The 20,495-nt window shown below is 43.3% G+C and overlaps 1 protein-coding gene across 4 annotated transcripts; it reads left to right on the top strand.

The window, feature by feature from the left end:
* The first annotated feature begins 133 nt into the window (after positions 1 to 133).
* Positions 134 to 19,085, top strand: CASP2 (caspase 2). Of its 4 annotated transcripts, none has more exons than XR_013524190.1 (12): positions 134 to 311; positions 3,809 to 3,959; positions 4,253 to 4,420; positions 4,570 to 4,651; positions 5,828 to 5,922; positions 6,193 to 6,369; positions 11,416 to 11,544; positions 11,698 to 11,788; positions 11,874 to 11,934; positions 15,486 to 15,635; positions 16,381 to 16,490; positions 16,648 to 19,085. XR_013524190.1 is itself a non-coding variant. In XM_035254527.2 (12 exons), the coding sequence occupies exons 3-12, from the start codon at positions 3,828 to 3,830 to the stop codon at positions 16,777 to 16,779; spliced, it is 1,266 nt and encodes a 421-aa protein (XP_035110418.1). In that variant the 5' UTR covers positions 134 to 311; positions 901 to 994; positions 3,809 to 3,827; the 3' UTR covers positions 16,780 to 19,085. The 4 variants fall into 4 exon arrangements, 3 of the variants coding, with proteins under 3 accessions (XP_035110418.1, XP_002751930.4, XP_078199716.1); XM_035254527.2 differs by lacking the exon at positions 11,874 to 11,934 and adding an exon at positions 901 to 994; XM_002751884.6 differs by lacking the exon at positions 11,874 to 11,934.
* The last annotated feature ends 1,410 nt before the right edge of the window (positions 19,086 to 20,495 follow it).

Raw genomic sequence — 20,495 nt, 5'->3', positions numbered from 1 at the left:
TCCCCTTCCGCCGAGCTCCCCGCTTCACCCCATTGGACCCCGCGTCCGCCGCGAGAGCTCTGCGCCTGCGCACGCACCGGCCGGGGGGACAGGGTGGGGTGGTGTGGGCGCGCGGCAGGGCGCAGGCGCAGGCGCAGTGTGTGTCCGCGGCTAGGGGAGGGATGTGGGGTAAGCGACTGCCTCCGGTGTGTTTGCGCTGTGGGCGGTGCACATCGCAGGGCCCACGAAAGGCGGGAGATGGCGGCGCCGAGCGCGGAGTCCCGGTCCACCCTCCAGCACAAGAGACTGATGGCCGCTGATATGCGGCGCAGGTAAGTGGGAAAAGGGCTTAAGGCTCCTTAGGGGGGGGCCCAGGCAAGGGGAGCGTGGGCCTCAGGCGTGCGGTCCTGCAGCCCCCTTTCCTCGGAGCCCCTGAAAGCAGCCTTGTCCGCGCTTCCTTCCAAGGGTGGGAGGCCCCGCCGAGCCAGTTCGTGCCTGACTCTGCGCAGGGGTGTGCGGGCGGACCTCTTGGCCTTGTCCCTCGTGGGAAAAGACTGCCTCAGCCTTTCTTCGTCCATCCCACGAGGGTTCTGAATAAGGGGAGCTCTTTGCAGTCCTGCCGGATCTTGGCTTCTCTTGAAGATTCCCCATTCTTTCCTCTGGCTCCCTTATGAGGAAGACTGTAAGTTGACTGTACTCTGCCCCCTTAAAAACCGATGAGACCTGCAGACCTCGGTGCTCTGCCTGATCTGCATTTGATTTGTATCGACTGTATCATGATCTGCATGGCTTTGCATATAATGACCATACTGTCAAAGAAGTCAATACAGGGTTTGGCTATGGAGACTTTTGTCAGAACAAGGGGGATCCTGTGGCTCCAAGTGTCCATGCCCCTGCCCTGGTTATTCCATTTCATGGCAGGCATCACCCAGAAGAACATTGCAATGCCTCCTGCTCGAGACTGAAGATTAAGGTCTTCGTGAAGGGAACCTGTAGAAGGACACAGAATTAAAACGTAGGAACTCCCGTGGTGTCCTTTACCTCTCCTCCCCTTCCAGTTGTGTCCCAAAACTGTCTGATTGGAAACTTCTGTAATATTCACATTCAAGACTCTGGAGTAGAGGAAAGAGCAGGTGTGCAGAGTGGGTGATACTTCAGATTAAAACTAAAATCTCCTTCTGTCTTTGGATCTAAAGTGAGTGTTCTATAGACAGCACATAGATGGTCATGTGTTCTTACCAGTTTTGCTAATTTTGACTTTACATCAAAGAGGTTAATCCATTTACCCAAAAAGTAATCATTTATAATGGGCCATGTGCGGTGGCTCATGCCTATAATCCCAGTACTTTGGGAGGCCAAGGCAGGTGGATTGCTTGAGACCAAGAGTTTGAGACCAGCCTGGCCTGGTGAAACCCCATCTCTACTAAAAATACAAAAATAGGCCGGGTGTGGTGGCTTGAATTTTCAAATTCAAGTCTGAGGCCAGAGGCGGTGGCTCACACCTGTAATCCCAGCACTTTGAGAGGCCTAGGCGGGTGGATCACCTGATCAGGAGATCAAGACCAGCCTGACCAACATGAAGAAACCCTGTCTCTACTAAAAATACAAAATTAGCCAGGCATGATGGCACGGGCCTGTAATCCCAGCTACTCAGCAGGCTGAGGCAGGAGAATCTCTTGAACCCGAGAGGTGGAGGTTTTGGTGAGTCAAGATTGGGCTGTTGCATTCCAGCCTGGGCAACAAGAGCAAAACTCCATCTAAAAAAAAAAGAAGAAGAAAGCAAGAAAAGAAAATTCAAGTCTGAAACTCTCTTAGAGAGTTAAATGTAAGTCAGTAAGTTGCAAGTATGGGTGAGATTGCCTAGGGAAAGACCCTTTGAGGGGCCGTCCCTAATGGAATATTAACATTAAGGGCAATCCAAAGGCCCTCTAAAGAAAAGAGAAGCTGGGTAAGCAGAGAGAGGACACCAAGAGAATGATGTCATGGAAACCAGGGGAAGAGAATGATTTAAGGAGGAAATACTTCTGGTAAACTAAAGGAGGAAAACTGCGGCATCGTTGGTTGGTATCCCAGCTGCAGTGTTATATATCGCCACTATTACTGCTTTGATCTATTTGAAAGTGATTCATTCTTAAATGGGGTTTTGATTTCTGTAGCTTTTGTTCTTATAGCCAGTTTTTACTGAAAGTCTGGGGTAACAGAAATATTATAGTAAAAAGAAGGAAAAATGGAGTTTCCGGCTCACTTTTCCAACCTCAGATTCATTGGCTGCTTCCAACCCACTTCCTCTGCTTTGCTATTCCACCTGCTGTCTTAGGTCTCTCAGTTCCTCCAAGACCCTGTGTTTCCCTCTTCTTCTTATTTTTTCTTTTTTTGAGATGGAGTCTTGCTCTGTTGCCCAGGCTGGAGTGCAGTGGCACGATCTCAGCTCACTGCAACCTCCGCCTCCCAGGTTCAAGCAATTCTCCTGACTCAGCCTCCCAAGTAGCTAGGACTACAGGCATGCACCACCAGACTCGGGTAATTTTTTTGTAGTTTTAGTGGACAGGGTTTCACCATGTTGGCCAGGCTGGTCTCAAACTCCTAACCTCAGGCAATCTGCCCATCTCAGCCTCCCAGAGTGCTGGGATTACAGGCATGAGCCACTGTTCCCATCCTCCCCTCATTTTTTAACACCTTACAAATCAGGATGCATTTTAGAGTTTTTAAGTTATAAACTGAAGTTATCATATCTTCACTGCTATCATGTGCCACCCTTACAGTTGTTACATATTTGGAAACTGACTGGGCAGGCTAGAGAACTCTGGATTTATGTAAACTAGGCATATAGATGACATATCTTGGCAATAGGATTATTTTAGTTTATAAGCAGAAGCTGATCTCTTTGCAAGCCCGTAGCAAAATTAGCTGGAGGTGACAGCATATGCCTGTAGTCCCAGCTACTTGGGAGGCTGAGGCAAGAGGATTGCTTGAGTCCAGGAGTTCCCAGCTATAGTATAGTGCTATGCCAGTTGAGTATCCACACTAAGTTCAGCATCAATGTGGTGGTGATGTCCTGGGAGCCTAAGGAAGGGTGAACCAGCCCAGGTCGGAAACAGAGCTAGTTAAAACTCCCACGTTGATCTGTAATGGTATCATACCTGTGAATAGCTACTGCACTCCAACCTGGGTTTCATAGTGAGACCCTGTCCCTTTTAAAGTAAATAAATAAGTACCGATCACTGTGACTTTGTGTCATACTTTCTGCTTATCCACATCTTAACAGGATTCTGATCATTTCTAGTGCCATATTGTCACTGGAACTTAAAGTTTTTAAAAACATGTAATTAAATGTTTATATCACTAGTGAAAGAGAGTATCTGTCTCATTTATTTTCTGTTAAAGCCATTGGCTTGAGTTTTTGCCATAGCATTATTTTAGTACTCATCCAAGATCGTTATAAACTTAAATCACTTTCAGCAGCTTAGATAAATAATGGGAGATGTTTTCTGAACTAATTCTCTTAATTGAAATTGGTCTATCAGAGAAGTATTCCTTCTCATGAATATTGTGCTTGGGGATATTATTTTGCTTCAGATAGATATTTTCCTCCCCTAGTCAGACCATTCATCTCAGGTGATGTCAGCTGAACATAAACCATAAAGAACTAGAGATTTTTTTATGATCAATGTGCTTAGTACATCTTTGATTTAACCATTCAATAAATATGCATAATCTTGGTTATTGTAAGTCTTATTCTTTTTGTTCTTCCTGCTCATCCCTCTTCCTCTCCACTCTTCTGTGCCAAATCTTGTACCTGAAAGCCTTTCCCTCTCCCTTTTATCTGTAGGATATTGGGAGTGTGTGGCATGCATCCTGACCATCAGGAAACTCTAAAAAAGAATCGAGTGGTGCTAGCCAAACAGCTGTTGCTGAGTGAACTGTTAGAACATCTTCTGGAGAAGGACATCATCACCTTGGAAATGAGGGAGCTCATCCAGGTATCTGGAGGCAAAAGAGAGAAGATAAATAGATCATAGGGGTGGGAACAGCATGACAAATACGGAAAGGATATCATACCTTTCTAAGAAAATGGAAATACCTTTCTACCATAGAGCATTTGACAGAAATGATATATAATTCAAGAATAATAGGAAGGACTTCACCCAAACATACTATTCCTGTAAAAAGAATTCTTGAGATGAATGAGGACACTACCAGGAAGCTCAAGTGGAGAAACAGAATGAAAGCTAGAGAAATAAATAGGATTTCATGTTTTATTTTTGTGTCTTAGGCCAAAGTGGGCAGTTTCAGCCAGAATGTGGAACTCCTCAACTTGCTGCCTAAGAGGGGTCCCCAAGCTTTTGATGCCTTCTGTGAAGCACTGAGGGAGACCAAGCAAGGCCACCTGGAGGATATGTTGCTCACCACCCTCTCTGGGCTTCAGCATGTACTCCCGCCGGTATGGAGCCCTAGAAATCTGGGGTGTTGGGAAGGGTTAGTTTGACTGGAAAGGACTTTGAAAGTCAGGGTGGGGGAGACTAGATTTTGTTGGATTTGAACCGGACCACCTCCCTAAGGTCTATCATCATGAGTTTTGATTTCTTACAGTTGAGCTGTGACTACGACTTGAGTCTCCCTTTCCCGATGTGTGAGTCCTGTCCCCCTCACAAGAAGCACCACCTGTCGACAGGTGAGAATTGAAGGAATAAAAGGGGTCCCAGATTGACTTCCCCTTTCTTGTCTGGTATCTGGCTTTGCCCTAACATGAGCCCTTTTTTTTTTTTTTTAAAAGAAATAGGGTCTTTCTTTGTCACCCAGGCTGGAAGGCAGGAGTGGAGTGGCACCATCATAGCTCACTGCAGCCTTGAACTCCTGGGTTGAAGGGCTCCTCCTGCCTCAGCCTCCCAAGTACCAGGGACTAGAGGTGGATGGTACCACACCCAGATAATTTTTAATTTTTTGCAGAGAAGGAGCCTCACTTTGTTGCCCAGGCTGGTGTCAAACTCCTGGCCTCAAGTGATCCTCTCGCCTAGGCCTCCCAGAGAGCTTGGATTATAGGCATGAGCCACTACACCCAGCTCAGGCATATTTTATATTGGGAATAGTTCTCGGTGAATTTGTTAAAGGCTAATAGGACAGTTAGGCAGGATATTTTTTTTTTCTTGAGACAGAGACTTGCTCTGTTGCCCAGGCTGGAATGCAGTGGCATGATCTCAGCTCACTGCAACCTCCGCCTCTTGGGTTCAAGTGATTCTCCTGCCTCAGCCTCCCGAGTAGCTGGGATTACAGGAATGCACTACCACATCCGGCTAATTTTTTGTGTTTTTAGTAAAGACAGGGTTTGGTCTCCAACTCCTGACCTTGTGATCCGCCCACCTCGGACTCTTAAATTAGCAGGCATGAGCCACTGCACCTGGCCTAGACAGGGTATTATTGATAGTTGGTTCTATTTCCCTTCTGTCAAAGAAAACAGTTTTTATAATTGACCCTTTGAGCAGCATGTATAGACAGGAGGTTCATGCTCAATAGGCCTCTATAAAGCTGAATGAGAAAAGGCTACATTTGGGGCCACCATCCTGCTGATGGAGCAGCCTAGTGATTTGAACCAGGCTTTCATCAGCTAGCCCATTCAGTAATTCAGCCAGTTGAGCATCTGCCACTTGCAGACTATGTGCAGAGATTCCTTTAGTAAGCTAAAACTAAGAGTCTCTGCCCTCATGCCCTCATGGAGCTTACAGGTTTGTGGAGTGAGTGAGACCAGTATTTATCAAAACCCAGTTCCAAGAGATGTCTGAAATTGTAATGACATATTAAGAATGATGCTTACGTTATATACTAGTTTGTTCATTTTCTGTCTATACCACAGATACTGTGGAGCACTCCCTAGACAATAAAGATGGTCCTGCCTGCCTTCAGGTGAAGTCTTGCACTCCTGAATTTTATCAAACACACTTCCAGCTGGTGAGTTTTGCATAGTGCCAAGAGGAAAAGAGTTGGGAAATGAGACACCCTTCCCGGGCACCTGAACTTAGTTTGCATATACATTTCTTTTCTGCCTTATTAGTCAGAAAGTTGTTGCTGGTTAAATGCCTTCTATGAACATTTGTCTATTTTTACCTGCTGGGGTGAAGAAAAAGAATATGGTGTTTTTGTTTCCTTGAAATGACTAATCTAGCCAGGGAATCATATGTCATCAAGACACTCGTGGTCTAACTGGCCTCTTTTCCCTAGGCCTATAGGTTGCAGTCTCGGCCTCGTGGCCTGGCACTGGTGTTGAGCAATGTACACTTCACTGGAGAGAAAGACCTGGAATTTCGCTCTGGAGGGGACGTGGACCACAGTAGGCTAGTCACCCTCTTCAAGCTTTTGGGCTATGACATCCATGATCTACATGACCAGACTGCACAGGTACCTGAGGCAGGAAAAATTGGCATGTAAATTAGAGGACTGAACAGCACTTTGGGACCAGAGATATCTTTTGTTTTTGTGCCTGCTGGGACACAAAAGTGTCTTCAAAGTTGTTTACTCTACTTACATTTTTACTCACTCTGTTCTGCCTCTCACCTTGCAATCTAAGAACGAACTAGGACCAGCCAGCTGTTACAGTGTTGACATTTCAGGTTGTGCTTTCATAGAGTAATAATAGTCTAGGGTTGGGTTCTCACTTTTACATGTTCAGAAGCTTGAGTCCCAATCACACTGGAAGTGATGGGACACTGAGATTCACCATCATCAATTCAGTACAGATATTTATAAGCCAGGGCTACACAGGGTATTTACTCCTTAGTTGATATTGCTACTTAGCAGTTTATTATTTAAAGGATAACTTTGGCAGATAAAATACCTGTGAATGAAACAGGGATTGGGAAAGTATGTTTTTGTGGTTTTTTTTTGAGACAGAGTCTAGCTCTTTCACCCGGGCTGGAGTACAATGGTGTGATCTCCACTCACTGTAACCTCTGCCTCCCAGGTTCAAGCAATTCTCCTGCCTCAGCGTCCTGAGTAGCTGGGACTACAAGGGCACGCCACCATGCCTGGCTAATTTTTGTATTTTTAGTAGAGACGGTGTTTCGCCACATTGGCCGGGCTAGTCTCGAACTCCTGACCTCAGGTGATTCATCGACCTTGGCCTCCCAAAGTGCTGGGATTACAGGTGTGAGCTACCGTGCCCAGCTGGGAAAGTATTGATAGCAGTTGTATAGCCACAAGTGATATCATAGGGTGGATAGCTTTTGGATCAGATTTCTAGAAATTGTAAGTATTTTCATTATGGGCTGTTCCTCATTAACCTCAGTGACTGTGCTGTACGACTGACTTTGTGACCTTTAGGGTTTCTGTTTTGCAGTCAATAATGGCCTATTTGTAGATTCATATTCACTCTTTATTTTGATTCCAGAACAATAGAACTTTCTTACATTTGATTTGAGGTTGTCAGTGGTGAAATTAAAATTTCTAGGGGATTCACTTTGATCTGTTGAGATAGAGGATCTTTGTTTTCCATTCAGCAGTGTCTGTAGGCTTCATTTCTCTTTCTCAGCTGTTCTCTTTCTGTGAGAATAATTATGTATTGACTATATTTTTGGCAAGACCAGTTTCATCCGCAGGTACATGGGTGTTGTCCTTTACATGGTGTCTTTGCCAACTTCCCCATGGTAGCGCATGCCATGTAGTTAGATCCACTGTTGCTTCAGAGCCACAGCAGGAACAGCTGCTTCAATCATCAAATATTCAAGTCGTTCATATGCTTTTCTGAGAAGTCTGCTGGGCATAAAAGGACAAAGGGTGAGGTATCAGTCATAATTCCTACAGAAGGTCACTTAACAAATTGTGCACTAAATGTGTTTTCTTAGAGGTTTTGGTCTAGCCATTTCGTTTACTGGAAATCTATTATGTCATGGTTTTCCAAGTTGTATGCAGGCTGTTAAAGGATCTTACACGTCTAATAGTTAAAAGATACAATACTGAGTCACTAAGTCAGCCATAAACTGCTGTTTTTTTGAGAGACCTTCAGTAGATTTGGTGAGTTTATGAGCTCACTTCATAAATATCATTCTTATTTATGCTAAGCCCGATGTATGTTCAGTGACCTGTTGGATTCTAACTATTTGGTTACATTGCTGTATAACTGAAATTGCAGTAGAGTTAAACTTCGAGTACCTATGATGGGGGACTATGTGAGCTCCCACAAATTTTTGTAAAGATCAGATGAGGGAGTTTCGACATCAGGAGAAAAGGAAGGGGGTCCTTTTGTATTCCTAAGGACCAAGCAAAATTAGAGAAAATGTCTTCTGACATAGCTAAGAAGAAGAAACACCTAGGTATATATTATGATCCAAAGGACAAATGGAGGAGGTAGGACTTAAGTTGGCCTTGAATGATCGAAGTTAGTAAAGCAGAGAGGAGTGTTGAGGCCACCCTAGGCAGGGAGAACAGTATATGGACAAGAAATGTATATGTTATAAACCAGGTAGTTGCAGTGGGTATCGTAATTGGGTGCACTGGGCATCGGCACAGAATACTCTCTTCCTGGTGGGATCTCCCTAGAGACAACTCCTTTATCACATAGCTATTTGGCAAACAGAGGCAGAACCAAAAAACATAAGATTCTCTTTTTTTTCCCCACATCAAATCTTTTTTACTTGAGAGGAAAATTCCATTTAAAAACAGGAAGTAATATAATTAATCTTAGAGAATCCTCTTCCCCTGATAGTGCTGCAGAGAACATGGGTATTCTCAGTCCCTAAATGTTTTCACTTTTCTCTTTGTTAACAAATTTTCATTGCATCTGCTTCATGATGAGGTTACTAGTTCTAGAATTATGCTTTACCATATGTTAGTAAATGAGGTACTTTTCAAAGTGGAAATTTCCTTTTATCATGTGGTATTGTTTTTTTAGCTTGCATTTGGGTCACAAACTGCTTTGAAAATGCAGGGACAAGCTATGGGTCATCCCTGGAAAATGCAGCTGCCCATATAATTTAGCATATAATTTCAGAGGGTTCACAAGTTACGCACTTCACACGTTCCCCCAGCCCCTAGCCAAAAATACACTTAGGAGTTAAGAACTTTCCTATTTATAGTAGTACTGTAATTTTATCAAAAACAAATCTGCAGATCCTATTTTAAGCTATGCTGCTTGTGGAAAAGTTCCTCCAAATGTCTAATCCCCATTTATTGAATGGTTTAGTCTTACTAATTTCAATGACAAAGTGTGTGTATTCTTTTTTGGGGCTTTGTTTTCTATTTACTGACCTAATCTCACTAAATTCAAAATGCTGGTGATTCAGTGCTCAGGTATGTGATTGTTGTTTCCTTCTTTGAGCAAAATTAACTTCTTTAACTATAAATGTTAAATTCTATTAGGGTCAGCTCCAGAGGAGCATTCACAGTTATGTATTCGCTTGAAATGATTTATTTTTGAAACAACGTTTTGATTATCTGTCATTACCTTAAGATTTCTATTGTTATGGTTGGATTCTACTTACTCAGAAAATACACATACTTTTCAACAAAACCAATCTGTCTATTTCTCATTATATTGCAGACTTTCAAATATTTTATTTAACTGAATCTCAATTATCTACAAACAGAAGTATTCTGAACAAATAAATTAGTAGTTCTAAAACTTTACCATATCAGAGTCTCCTGGAAAACTTGTTAAAACATATTTTGCTAGGGCCCAAGATTTCAAATTTCTTACAGGTTCCTGGGTGATGGTGCTATTACTGCTTTAGGGGCCACACTTTGAGAGCCATTGCAATATGTTATAGATTTTTTTTTATTTTGGCAGTATGTGTGATTAAATATATGTGTGTTTTAACTCTTCCACCCAGATAACTTACTTGCCTTCGTTAAATTTTATTCAAGTTTATAATAAGATGAACTTGTTTTCTCTCTGCCCATCTCAAATAGAAGACCCTGACATTGTGACTTATAGAGGGAGGCATAGGTTTAAAAATGCGTGTCCAATTATTATGCTCTTTAGGTACACAGTATAACTTTCTGATGCATGGACCAAGTGCTCAAAGTAGTAGTCTTTGTGTATCACAACTTAGTGTGAGATAAACAAGATTCTCCGGGCTTGGTGGTACATGCCTATAGTCCCAGCTACTCCAGAGGCTGAGGAGAGAGGATTCCTTGAGCGTGGGAGTTCTAGGCTGATCAGGTGTCCAAACTAAATTCATCATCAATATGGTGACCTCCTGGGAGTCGGGGGCCACCAGGTTGCCTAAGGTGGGGTGTACCAGCCCAGGTCAGAAGTGGAGCAGGTGAAAACTGTGATCAGTAGTCATCTTGCACCTGTGAATAGCCACTGCACTCAAGCCTAGGCAAGATGGTGAGATCCTGTTTTTTTTTTAAAAAAAAGATAAACAAGAACACAGTTCTTAAATTGGACTGCACCATTGACCAGTAACAGATTTCTTTTGAAAAAAAATACTCTTTATTAGATGTGCACATTATAATAATGGCAGATTTTTGCGGTGTGTTCCAAATACAGTGATTGGTCTTTTTTTTTTTTTTTTTGGAGACAGAGTCTCTGTCACCCAGGCTACAGTGCAGTGGTGCAATCATGGCTCACTGCAGCCTCGGTCTCCTAGGCTCAAGTGATCCCTCCAGCTCAGCCTTTAGAGTAGCTGGGACTATAGGCATGCACCACCATGCCTGGCTAATTTTTTTTTTTTTAAGACGGAGTCTTGCTAGGCTGCCCAGGCTAAGTCCTTTGTCTATAATATCTCTTTTAATCTTCACAAACTTAAAGAAAATGTACTCAGATTTTCTTTTATAAAGTGGAAATTGGAGTCTCAACAGTCTGAGTAAGTTGTTCTGACTTATGAACCCAACGTTCAGACGTAGTCTGACCCCAGGGCCTCCATATGTAATCACTGCCCTGTACAGATCCTCCTTCATAGCGTGCTCTTTCTGAAACAAGGCATTTTATACAGGTATCATCACTATCTCTCAGACACTTAAGATCTTAGAAGATAATACACAAGTATTGCTATTCTCTACTGTCCTGGTGCTGTCATAGAACAGTTTATTTTCTTGTAGCTGAATGTGCATGTTACTTATTCATAGCTACACTTATAGTCACCCTTGTGCCATTTATATACAAGGGCACTTGCTGTAATGAAAAGTCTGGTTATGAACAGGGAATTAATCAGAGTTGATCAGCTCATGATTAGCTTCTTTAGTAACGTGCTTTAATCCAGGAGTTCTTGTCAATCTCAGTGAGTCTAAATCTATATTCAGAATGCTGTGTCTCAGCTCATATGCATTTTTCTTGTTAGTTGAGAGAGAAAGTAAGTCTCTCAAAAGGTCTCTTCTATCATTGACTGCAGGAATATACGGAAAGCATTTTATCTGCTAATAGCTTAGGGTTTCAAAAAGAAATCAGATTGATGCCTATATTGGTGCTGACTCTAGGGCACAACACTAAACACTCCTTTTTTCTAGGAAATGCAAGAGAAACTCCAGAATTTTGCACAGTTACCTGCACACCGAGTCACGGACTCCTGCATCGTAGCACTCCTCTCGCATGGTGTGGAGGGCGCCATCTATGGTGTGGATGGGAAACTGCTCCAGGTGCGGATATGATGGGGGAAGCCAACTGTTAAAACCAGGCTGCTTCACCTGCAGCCTGCTGTCTGTCCAGTGATGGCTGCTGTTGCATGTATAGGACCTCAGGAGGCTCCACCAACTGCTTAACCTCCCTTCTTCCTTGTTTCTTTCTGGCAGCTACAAGAGGTTTTTCGGCTCTTTGACAACGCCAACTGCCCAAGCCTACAGAACAAACCGAAAATGTTCTTCATCCAGGCCTGCCGTGGAGGTGAGTGCCCTGGCAGACCAGCACCTGGGTGGTGGCTCCTGGGCAGCCTCCCACCAGCTCTCACTTTCCTGTTTGCTCCTCTCAGGTGCTATTGGATCCCTTGGGCACCTCCTTCTGTTCACTGCTGCCACCGCCTCTCTTGCTCTGTAAGTGTCTCCCAATGCATGGGGTGTGCTGGGACTTGGGCAGCCCATGACTCTCAGGCTGGTCAGCTCTCTGTGCACCACCATACCCTGTTTTCAGGCCTCTTCTCCATGTCCTTGCCTTCCTTTCTGAGAATTCTTACTCTTTTCTGTGCTTTATTAACTCTGGTGCCCTTTTTTTGGTTACTCATTCCGGTTATGGATTTTTGATCTGTCTTTTTCCTGTCCTCCTTATTTTGTCTCCTTTCACTTTTTCTCCTTTTTACTTGTTCCATGTACTTCCCTGCTTCCCTGCACTTCCACTCTTGCCTCCTTTCTTATCATTCGTGGGCCATGCAGGATTGCAGAACAGAATCCGTGTTGGCCTTTGACTCTTCCTTTTCCATGAGCTGCTGCTGCCCCTCTTTCTCTCATGCAGTCCGTTTTACTCCTTTAAGACCCGGGACCACAGGATGAGGATTAGAAGACATAAAGGCATGCCTTTCTTTCATCCTAGAGGAAAACAATAGCATTTAATAGCTCTAACTTTGGAGTCAAATTCTGACTTCACCATTTACTAGTTACGTAAAGATAAAGAAGTTAAATGGCATCCCTCCATCTCAGTTTCCTTAATATAAAATGAAGATAGTCCTTGTACCCACTTCATAAGGTGGTTGTGATGGTTATGCACTTAAGAGCTTACTTAGCACAGTACCTGGCTCACAGCACATCCACAAAGGAGGCCAGCTATAACTCTTATAACACAATTAGTGCCGTAAAGGGCTTATAGTTTGGTTTAAAGGTCGCTTTTTCCAAACATTCATATAATTACTGTTTTAATCTATCGCATGGCCAAATGTAAATAGCTAAAATCATTGGCAGCCTGATCTAATATTACCACAGAATATAGTCTACTGAGGCCCTACAATGTGATTCAGACTACAGTAGTTACTACCACAAAAGCAAAAGGAAATGCCTCTAAGGAGCAGACCAGTTACTCAGGAAAATAAAGTAAATTTACATGAAATAGCTTAAGACTAATTCACAGGCCTCATGTAAGCAAGGGTGAAATTAGCGAAGTACAAACTGCTTAGGAAGGAGTATGCAGTAAGAATAGATCATTTTAAGTAAGGGTAGTTTAAAGAGATTTTGTGGATAGGATAAGGCTTAATTTGCACCCAGAGTAATTTAATTTACATGGTTGTAGAGTAATATCTAGAGTCCATCATGGGAAAAGAAACAATACAACATGATAAGCACACTAAGATTAAAAGGGCATGCTGTGTCTCCCTTCTTCCTAAACAAGTGCTTGGATCTGATTTTAAAACAGCATCTGTGTGAGTATGTGAGATGTGGCTGGTCACATGAAGTAGGTTTACCTCATTACAAACCTTTAGCCATAACTGAAATTTTGGACTTCAGCAGGTAAAAGTATGGAACAGTTGGGAGCATAAGTAGGAAATAATGGGGTGAATTTTTTTTCCAGAAAGGTTGCCATGGAGGGGCTGCACTGAGGAAAGAGGTTATGGGGCAGGAGCTGAACTTTTCCTGCTCTGTCCCCAGGCCTAGAGCACTGCCTGACGCGTGGTAGCACTTACAAATGTTGAATGAATGGGTGAAAATTAATCTGCCTAAAAAACTGTGGGTATCATGTAAAAAACAAATAGGAGGATATTGTGACAAAAGAACTAATGGCATTGATTGATGGGTCTGTGATATAAAGGTGAGAGAGGAATTCTCCTTTCTCTTTATCTTGGCCTATTACTATTAACTTGGTGTCATTACTAACTATTAGTTGTGGTCATTTTCTCCTCCTATATCCAGGGATTTAATGCACTATGGGATCTGGATAAGGAGTAATTGCTCTTTTCTGGAGTAATCTGAATCTTTTGCTGTCTCTCCAACTTCTCTGAAATTAAATCCTTCAAGGAATGACCAGTAGCCAACTGATCTTAGAAAACTTGAGTTCTCCTGTGTTCCTGCTGTATTTGGTTAATATAATTAATACCTAGAAAAAGCTCCAACCCCTGCCCCAATTGGCTTCTAAACTGGAATGTAAGCCCTATGACGGCAGGAGTTTTCTCTTCACTCTGTCCCCAGGGATTAAAGTCAAATAGTGCCCAACACCTGGCAGTTGCTTGACACAATTTCATTAAATCTGCGTTTTGGTCCTTTTCCCCACAATTCTTGAAGCTTCCCTTCCTTCTTAGTCTCCTTTGTTGTTGCCTGGAGCAGGGAGTACTATAAAACAGCATACTCTTACTTTTGATGTGTTGACCTGAAAGTCCTCCCTATCTCTCTTCCCTCCTGACAGCACCCCTGCCCACACCCAAAACAAAACATCATCATCAAAAATAAGAATCTGTCTTGTGATAGATAAGGCCTTTATCAAGAACATGGGCATCTGCTCAGGGTATGTTGAGAAACTACTGCTAAAATTGAATAAGGATGATCTTCTTCAATTTTCTGGGAGAAAATAGTCTAATTCTCCCCATTTTAAGTTTTTTCTCTTTTAAAATTTTCTTACGGCCAAGCACAGTGGCTCATGCATATAATCCCAACACTTTGGGAGGCCGAGGCGGAAGGATCCCTTGAGGCTGGGCATTCGAGACAAGCCTGGTCAATGTAGTGGGACCCCATCTCTGTTGGAAAAAAAAAAAAAAAAGATTAAAAAAATTTTTTATTGGCCAGGCATCCCAGCACTTTGGGAGACTGACGCAGGTGGATCACAAGTTCAAGAGATGGAGACCATTTTGGCCAACATGGTAAAACCCCGTCTCTACTAAAAACACAAAAATTATCTGGGTTTGGTGGTGCACCGCTGTAGTCCCAGCTACTTAGGAGGCTGAGGCAGGAGAATTGCTTGAACTCAGGAGGTGGAGGCTGCAGTGAGCCGCGGTTGTGCCACTGAACTCCAGCCTGGCAACAGAGCGAGACTGTCTCAAAAATTTAAAAAAAGGTTTTTTTCTTAAGTTTTGGATGCTTGCTCTAATTATCTTATGAAATTAACAAACAAGTACTGAGTGCTTCAAAGATACCAAAATCACCTTGGAAACAACTGATCATATTTTTTTGATACATTGTTTGAAATTGTGATTTTTTTATACAGCATACTTATAGTAACCATATTTGTTATTACTTTTTTTGTTTATGTAATAAAATTAAGTGTATCAATATTTTATTATGTACTGCAATAAAAAGCACTATGACTCCCAGGCATATTGTTAATTGAACAAGTGAATTGTGGACTTAGATGATTCCATTTACAAGGAGTATTTGATTGGGCATTTTCCCTGTTTTACACAGAATGGGAACTGCTCTAGCCACATAGATGTGCATGTGCTTGAGCGTGGTACCTGGCCTGTGCGAGGCATCCCCTGAGTAACAGATGCATGCTGGGAGAGTAATGATTTTTTTTTTTTTTTTTTTTTAGTTTATCAACCATAGGTTGGAGGCAACAGCTGGAAATGGCTCTTCCCCATCAAGGTTATAGGGAACGTGGGCTTGCCTGTGTCAGGCCCAGGAGAGATGGGAAGAAGTAACATCATTGTCCATTCTGTCTGCCTTTGTTACAGATGAGACTGATCGTGGGGTTGACCAACAAGATGGAAAGAGCCATGCAGGATCCCCTGGGTGCGAGGAGAGTGATGCTGGTAAAGAGGAGTTGCTGAGGATGAGACTGCCCACGCGCTCAGACATGATATGCGGCTATGCCTGCCTCAAAGGTACTTTGAGTTCCAAGAGAGTTGAGTCATACCTCGTTTTATTGCACTTTGCTTTGTGGTGCTTTGCAGATACTGGTTGAGTATCCCTTATATGAAGTGTTGGGACCAGAAGTGTTTCAGATTGTGGATTTTTTTGGTTTTTTTGATTTTGGAATTTTTGCACTATACTTACTAGTTGAGTGTCCCGTATCCAAGTATTCTAAATGTAAAATGCTCCAGTGAGCACTTCCTTTGAGCATCATGTTGGTGCTTGGAAAGTTTCAGATTTTGAAGCATTTCAGATTTTTGGATTTGGGATGCTCAGCCATTTTTTTTACAAATTGAAGGTTTGTGGCAATCCTTTATCGAGTGTCTGTCAGCACCATTTTTCTGTTGGCATGCCTCTGTTAGCATTTTTCAGCAATAAAGTGTGTTTTAATTAAAGCATATGCATTTTTTTAGACATAATGCTGTTGCACACTTAATAGACTGTAGAATAGTAACCATAACTTTCATACACACCGGGAGACCTGAAAGTTCGTATGACTTGCTTTATTGCCATACTCACTTTCTTGAGCTGGTCTGGAAACAAACCTATAGTATCTCCAAAGAATGCCAGTAATCCAAAAGAGTGTACCCTCCTAAACTTGGATTCTTCATGCTGGGCTCTGACTGGGGAGGGTGCAGGTGCCATGGCCGAGTCTAGTTTGGGAAGTCCAGCTGTGTGAGGGCACTCACACTCTGACTAATGCTCTTTTGGTTGCAGGGACCGCTGCCATGCGGAACACCAAACGAGGTTCCTGGTACATCGAGGCCCTTGCTCAAGTGTTTTCTGAGCGAGCTTGTGATATGCACGTGGCTGACATGCTGGTTAAGGTGAGTCTGCAGGCTCCGTGACCCCCATACGTCTCCACAGTGCTCTGTTTTCCTCTGCCCTTGAATGCCCTTTCATAGTCCGTCTCCCCTTCCCATTATGCTGCCCTCATGAAGCCCGAGATTCTCAGACTTGGGCCTATTGCTTCCACCCCTCCAGGTGAATGCACTTATCAAGGATCGGGAAGGCTACGCCCCTGGCACAGAGTTTCACCGGTGCAAGGAGATGTCTGAGTACTGCAGCACTCTGTGCCGTCACCTCTACCTGTTCCCAGGACACCCTCCCACATGATGCCGCCTCCCCATCGTCCACGCCAAGTGGAAGCCACTGGACCACAGGAGGTGTGATAGAGCCTTTGATCTTCAGGATGCACGGTTTCTGTTTTTCCCCCTCAGGGATGTGGGAATCTCCCAGACTTGTTTCCTGTGCCCATCATCTCTGCCTTTGAGTGTGGGACTCCAGGCCAGCTCCTCTTCTGTGAAGCCCTCTGCCTGTAGAGCCCGCTGTGGTTGGACCTATTGCCAGGAATGTTTTGGCTGCAGGTGAAGAGCCTGACAAGTGAAGTAATAAACACAGTGTGGTTATGGGGAGAGGGCATATAAGCTCCCCCATATTTGGGTTCAGTTCTGGCTTTTGTAGATGCCACTTTAGTCATTGCTGTTATTTCATTAGTTAAGATGTCTCAGATGTCATCTTTTCTTTCATTCATATCCCCAGCCGTTTTTGTCCTAGAGAGAGTTTGGAAGCTGTCCAAATTTAATGTAGACATTACTGTTTGGCTCTGAAGAGGCAAACATGACGAGAGACGCACCTTGCTGCAGTGTGCAGAAGTGGCCTGTGCGTTCCCTTCTCTACTGCAGGGCCACCCAGTGGAAAGACGCGCTTGGCTCGTTTGGGCTCAAGGCACCGCAGCCTTTCAGCAGATGTTTCCTTGCATCTGTACCTTACTGATGTTTGCCTGTGGAAATCTCAGAGATCTTTCATTGGTTGTTTCTCTGAGCTTTGTTACTGAAATGAGCCTCATGAAGAGCATCGGAGAAGGCCGGGAAGAGTGGTGTATTTCCCCAGACTCTGTAAGCTCTCCCTTTGGCTTTTTCTTTCCTGTGAAATGTCCATCTCTCTCCCTTACTATTCCCACTTCATTCAGTCAACCTGCACTTCGTATCTAGATTTCTAGAAAAGCTTCCTAGCTATCTCCCTGCCTCATACCTCTCCCCTCTTTACCTTCATGTCATCCTGTTGACTGCTGCCACCAAATCTGTCTCAAATACTGCTTTACTGGATCATGTAGCTGCTCAAAGACGTCATGTAGTTCCTTGTTTCTGCTTTCTGCTTCAGTATTAAACTCTCCTTTGATACAATGTGGTCTTTATTTCAGTGCCGTACATATAATTTTTTTCAACCTAGAAACCTTTATCCCTGCTTATCTAAAACTTTCCTGTTCTTTAAGGCCTTTTTTTAAAAAAAAAAAAAAACTTCCATTCTTACTTCTTCCAGTCTATTCTCCACATGACAGAGTAGTTTTGGTTTTTTTATTTTATTTGGTTATTTGTTTAGTGTTTTTTGTTTTTTAGGGCGAGGTCTCACTATGTTTCTCAGACTGGTCTCGAACTCCTGGCCTCAGCCATCCTCCCACCTCATCCTCCCAAATAGCTGGGACTACAGGCATGAGCCATCGCACCTGGCCATGTTTTGGTTGTTTAAATACAAATCTGATCATGTCACTGCCCACCCACCCCACTTAGAACCCTTCTGCTTTCTATTACACCTCATTTAAAATTTAAACAATTCACTTGGTTTGTAAGAACTGGTTCTTGCCTTCCCCTTGAACCTCATTAAGTGGTCATTTCTCGCCAAACTCCAGCCCCAGTGGTCTCTCAGTTTCTAATTGTGTGCTCTTTCCTGCCCTCTTCCTGGGCCTTCTCAGCTCTCCACCCCCACCACTCTTGTCTCAGGTGGTGTCCTTATTCCTCAAGTCTGGTCCACTCCCGGGCCCTTCTGTCCTTGAACAGTTTTCTCCCACGGCTGTCACCACGTCTTGTCTTTCCCCTCATTGCATTTATTGCAGTGGATATGTATGCTGGTTTTACTTGTTTATATCTGTATCCCCTCCCAGGCTGTAAATGAGGGCAGAAACTTTGTTTGTTTTATTCACCATCATGTACTGAGTACTTGACACATAGTGGGTCTTCAGTAAATGTTGAATAAAAGAACAAAGAAGGCAAGTCAACCTTAGCTACAACCCTGCCTTTTGATAAAATTTTCCTTTTGACAGTGTACATGGTTTATTATTTTTGTACTTTGTTTTTCCACGTGTTTTGCTTTTATCCGCTGGCATTTTTAGCTCCTTGGAGACATATTATGTGTGAGATAACTCCCTTCACATCTCCCATGGTCCCTAGCAAAATGCTAGGCCTGTAGTAGTCAAGGTGCTCAATAAATATTTGTTCTGTGAGCTGGGTGGTTTGAAGCCTTGCTGCCAAGTCCTGCCTTTGGGTTGACATAGTATGGAAGTATTTTAGTGAGTAACTTTTCCACTCCCACTGCCAGGATTTTGTATTGCCATCAGGTGCCAAATAAATGCTCATATTTATTACTGATGTGTGCTCAATACCTCTGTTTCTGTAAATACTCAGGCCTCTGAAGCCCACAGATTTTGCTTCCTTAGTCCCCTAACACTGCGGCCTTCCTCACCACCTCACAAGGCATAGCCAGACCTGAAAACCCCATCTTATTTTGCTTCATGATCCTGTAAATATATGCAGCTGTGGGCCCATCTCAGTTGGCATAGTCTGGGATTTCTCACAGTCAGATGAAATGGAGGTCATTAGCAAACAGTGCTGGTTCTTGGTTATTTAGACTGTGAGATGTAGGCTGCCGTAACAGATTGGGCTGGAATAGGAGGATAGGAGAATGAAGATAGAATTCCATTTTTTCCCTCATTGCATTTAAGCTCTTCTAGAGTGAGTGCAGAGTGTAAGATGATTCTGGTGCAGCATGGAAGAAATCAAAGCAATGCATTTTTTGTAAGTTGGGATGCTTTAGAAGTGCATTGTGTCTAAAGGATATGCCTGAGAGATAGGTGCAGATGCTGATGGGTTATGGAAGTTTGACAAGAGACGGGAAGTTCTACAGGAACTTCTACAGAAGTTTTTGTAGGAAGCATTTTTTTTAATGTAGAAATTAAAACGGGTTCCACCATGTTAGCCAGGCTGGTCTCTAACTCCTGGCTTCAAATGATCAGCCTGCTTCGGCCTCCCAAGGTGCTAGGATTGTAGATATGAGCCGCCACGCCCAGCCAGAAACAAAACTTTTTTGTTTGGTAGGAAAGAGTGGTGAGAGCTGGAACATTGTTGAGTGATATAGGGCAGGCAATGGCTGTCTAGGAAGAGCAGAAGGGGACTGAGGTGAGCCGAAGCACCTTGGTAGAGAGGGGAATTTGGTACAGGACATTGGAGGCAAAAAGGCATGAAAAATGGACTGAAACTGCTTGGTTGTACTGCAAAAAAAAAAAAACAACCATCCATGGGATAGCCTCAAGGGAGGGATACAGAATCTAGGAGAGGTGAAGAAACTAGGGAAATAGTGGGAGTAAGGTTAAGCACCCATTTTCAGGATAGGAAGGCTTTTCAGAGGTGTGGTATATTTGGGAATTACAGAGCAGTATCTCTGAACTGGATTCCATGTCTTCCCTGCCCCCCAACCCCCTTGCCCTTGAATAAGAGTATGAGGTTGAATTTCACAGCTCTGCTCCCTTCTGCTTACCTCTGCCAGAGGATTCTCTTCTAAAATTATCCCCCTCCCAGAGCTGGAGGCTGCCCTCTGCTGCCCTCCTCCATCCTGTTTCCTCAAACGGGGAAAAGGAAAACAGGAAAAAGGAAAAAGTGTACTATCAGACCAAAGCTGTGATTTAAAAGAAAATTTTTTTTTTAAGTTTTACTCTATAAAATAGAGAGGACGTCTCACTATGTTGTCCATGCTGGTCTCAAATACCTGGGTTCAAGTGA

Source organism: Callithrix jacchus, chromosome 11 (genome assembly GCF_049354715.1).
Source record: "Callithrix jacchus isolate 240 chromosome 11, calJac240_pri, whole genome shotgun sequence".
NCBI lineage: Eukaryota > Metazoa > Chordata > Mammalia > Primates > Cebidae > Callithrix > Callithrix jacchus.
The sequence above is the reverse complement of the archived record's forward strand: the minus strand, read 5'-3'. Positions and strand labels throughout refer to the sequence as shown.

What these genes read in the sequence shown, in the direction of transcription:
- CASP2 (XM_002751884.6), top strand. Translation starts at nt 238, where the DNA reads ATGGCGGCGCCGAGCGCGGAGTCCCGGTCCACCCTCCAGCACAAGAGA. An exon ending in GCCGCTGATATGCGGCGCAG is followed by an intron (nt 312 to 3,808) that starts GTAAGTGGGAAA and finishes TTTTATCTGTAG; the next exon opens with GATATTGGGAGTGTGTGGCA. An exon ending in CATCCAGGCCTGCCGTGGAG is followed by an intron (nt 11,789 to 15,485) that starts GTGAGTGCCCTG and finishes CCTTTGTTACAG; the next exon opens with ATGAGACTGATCGTGGGGTT.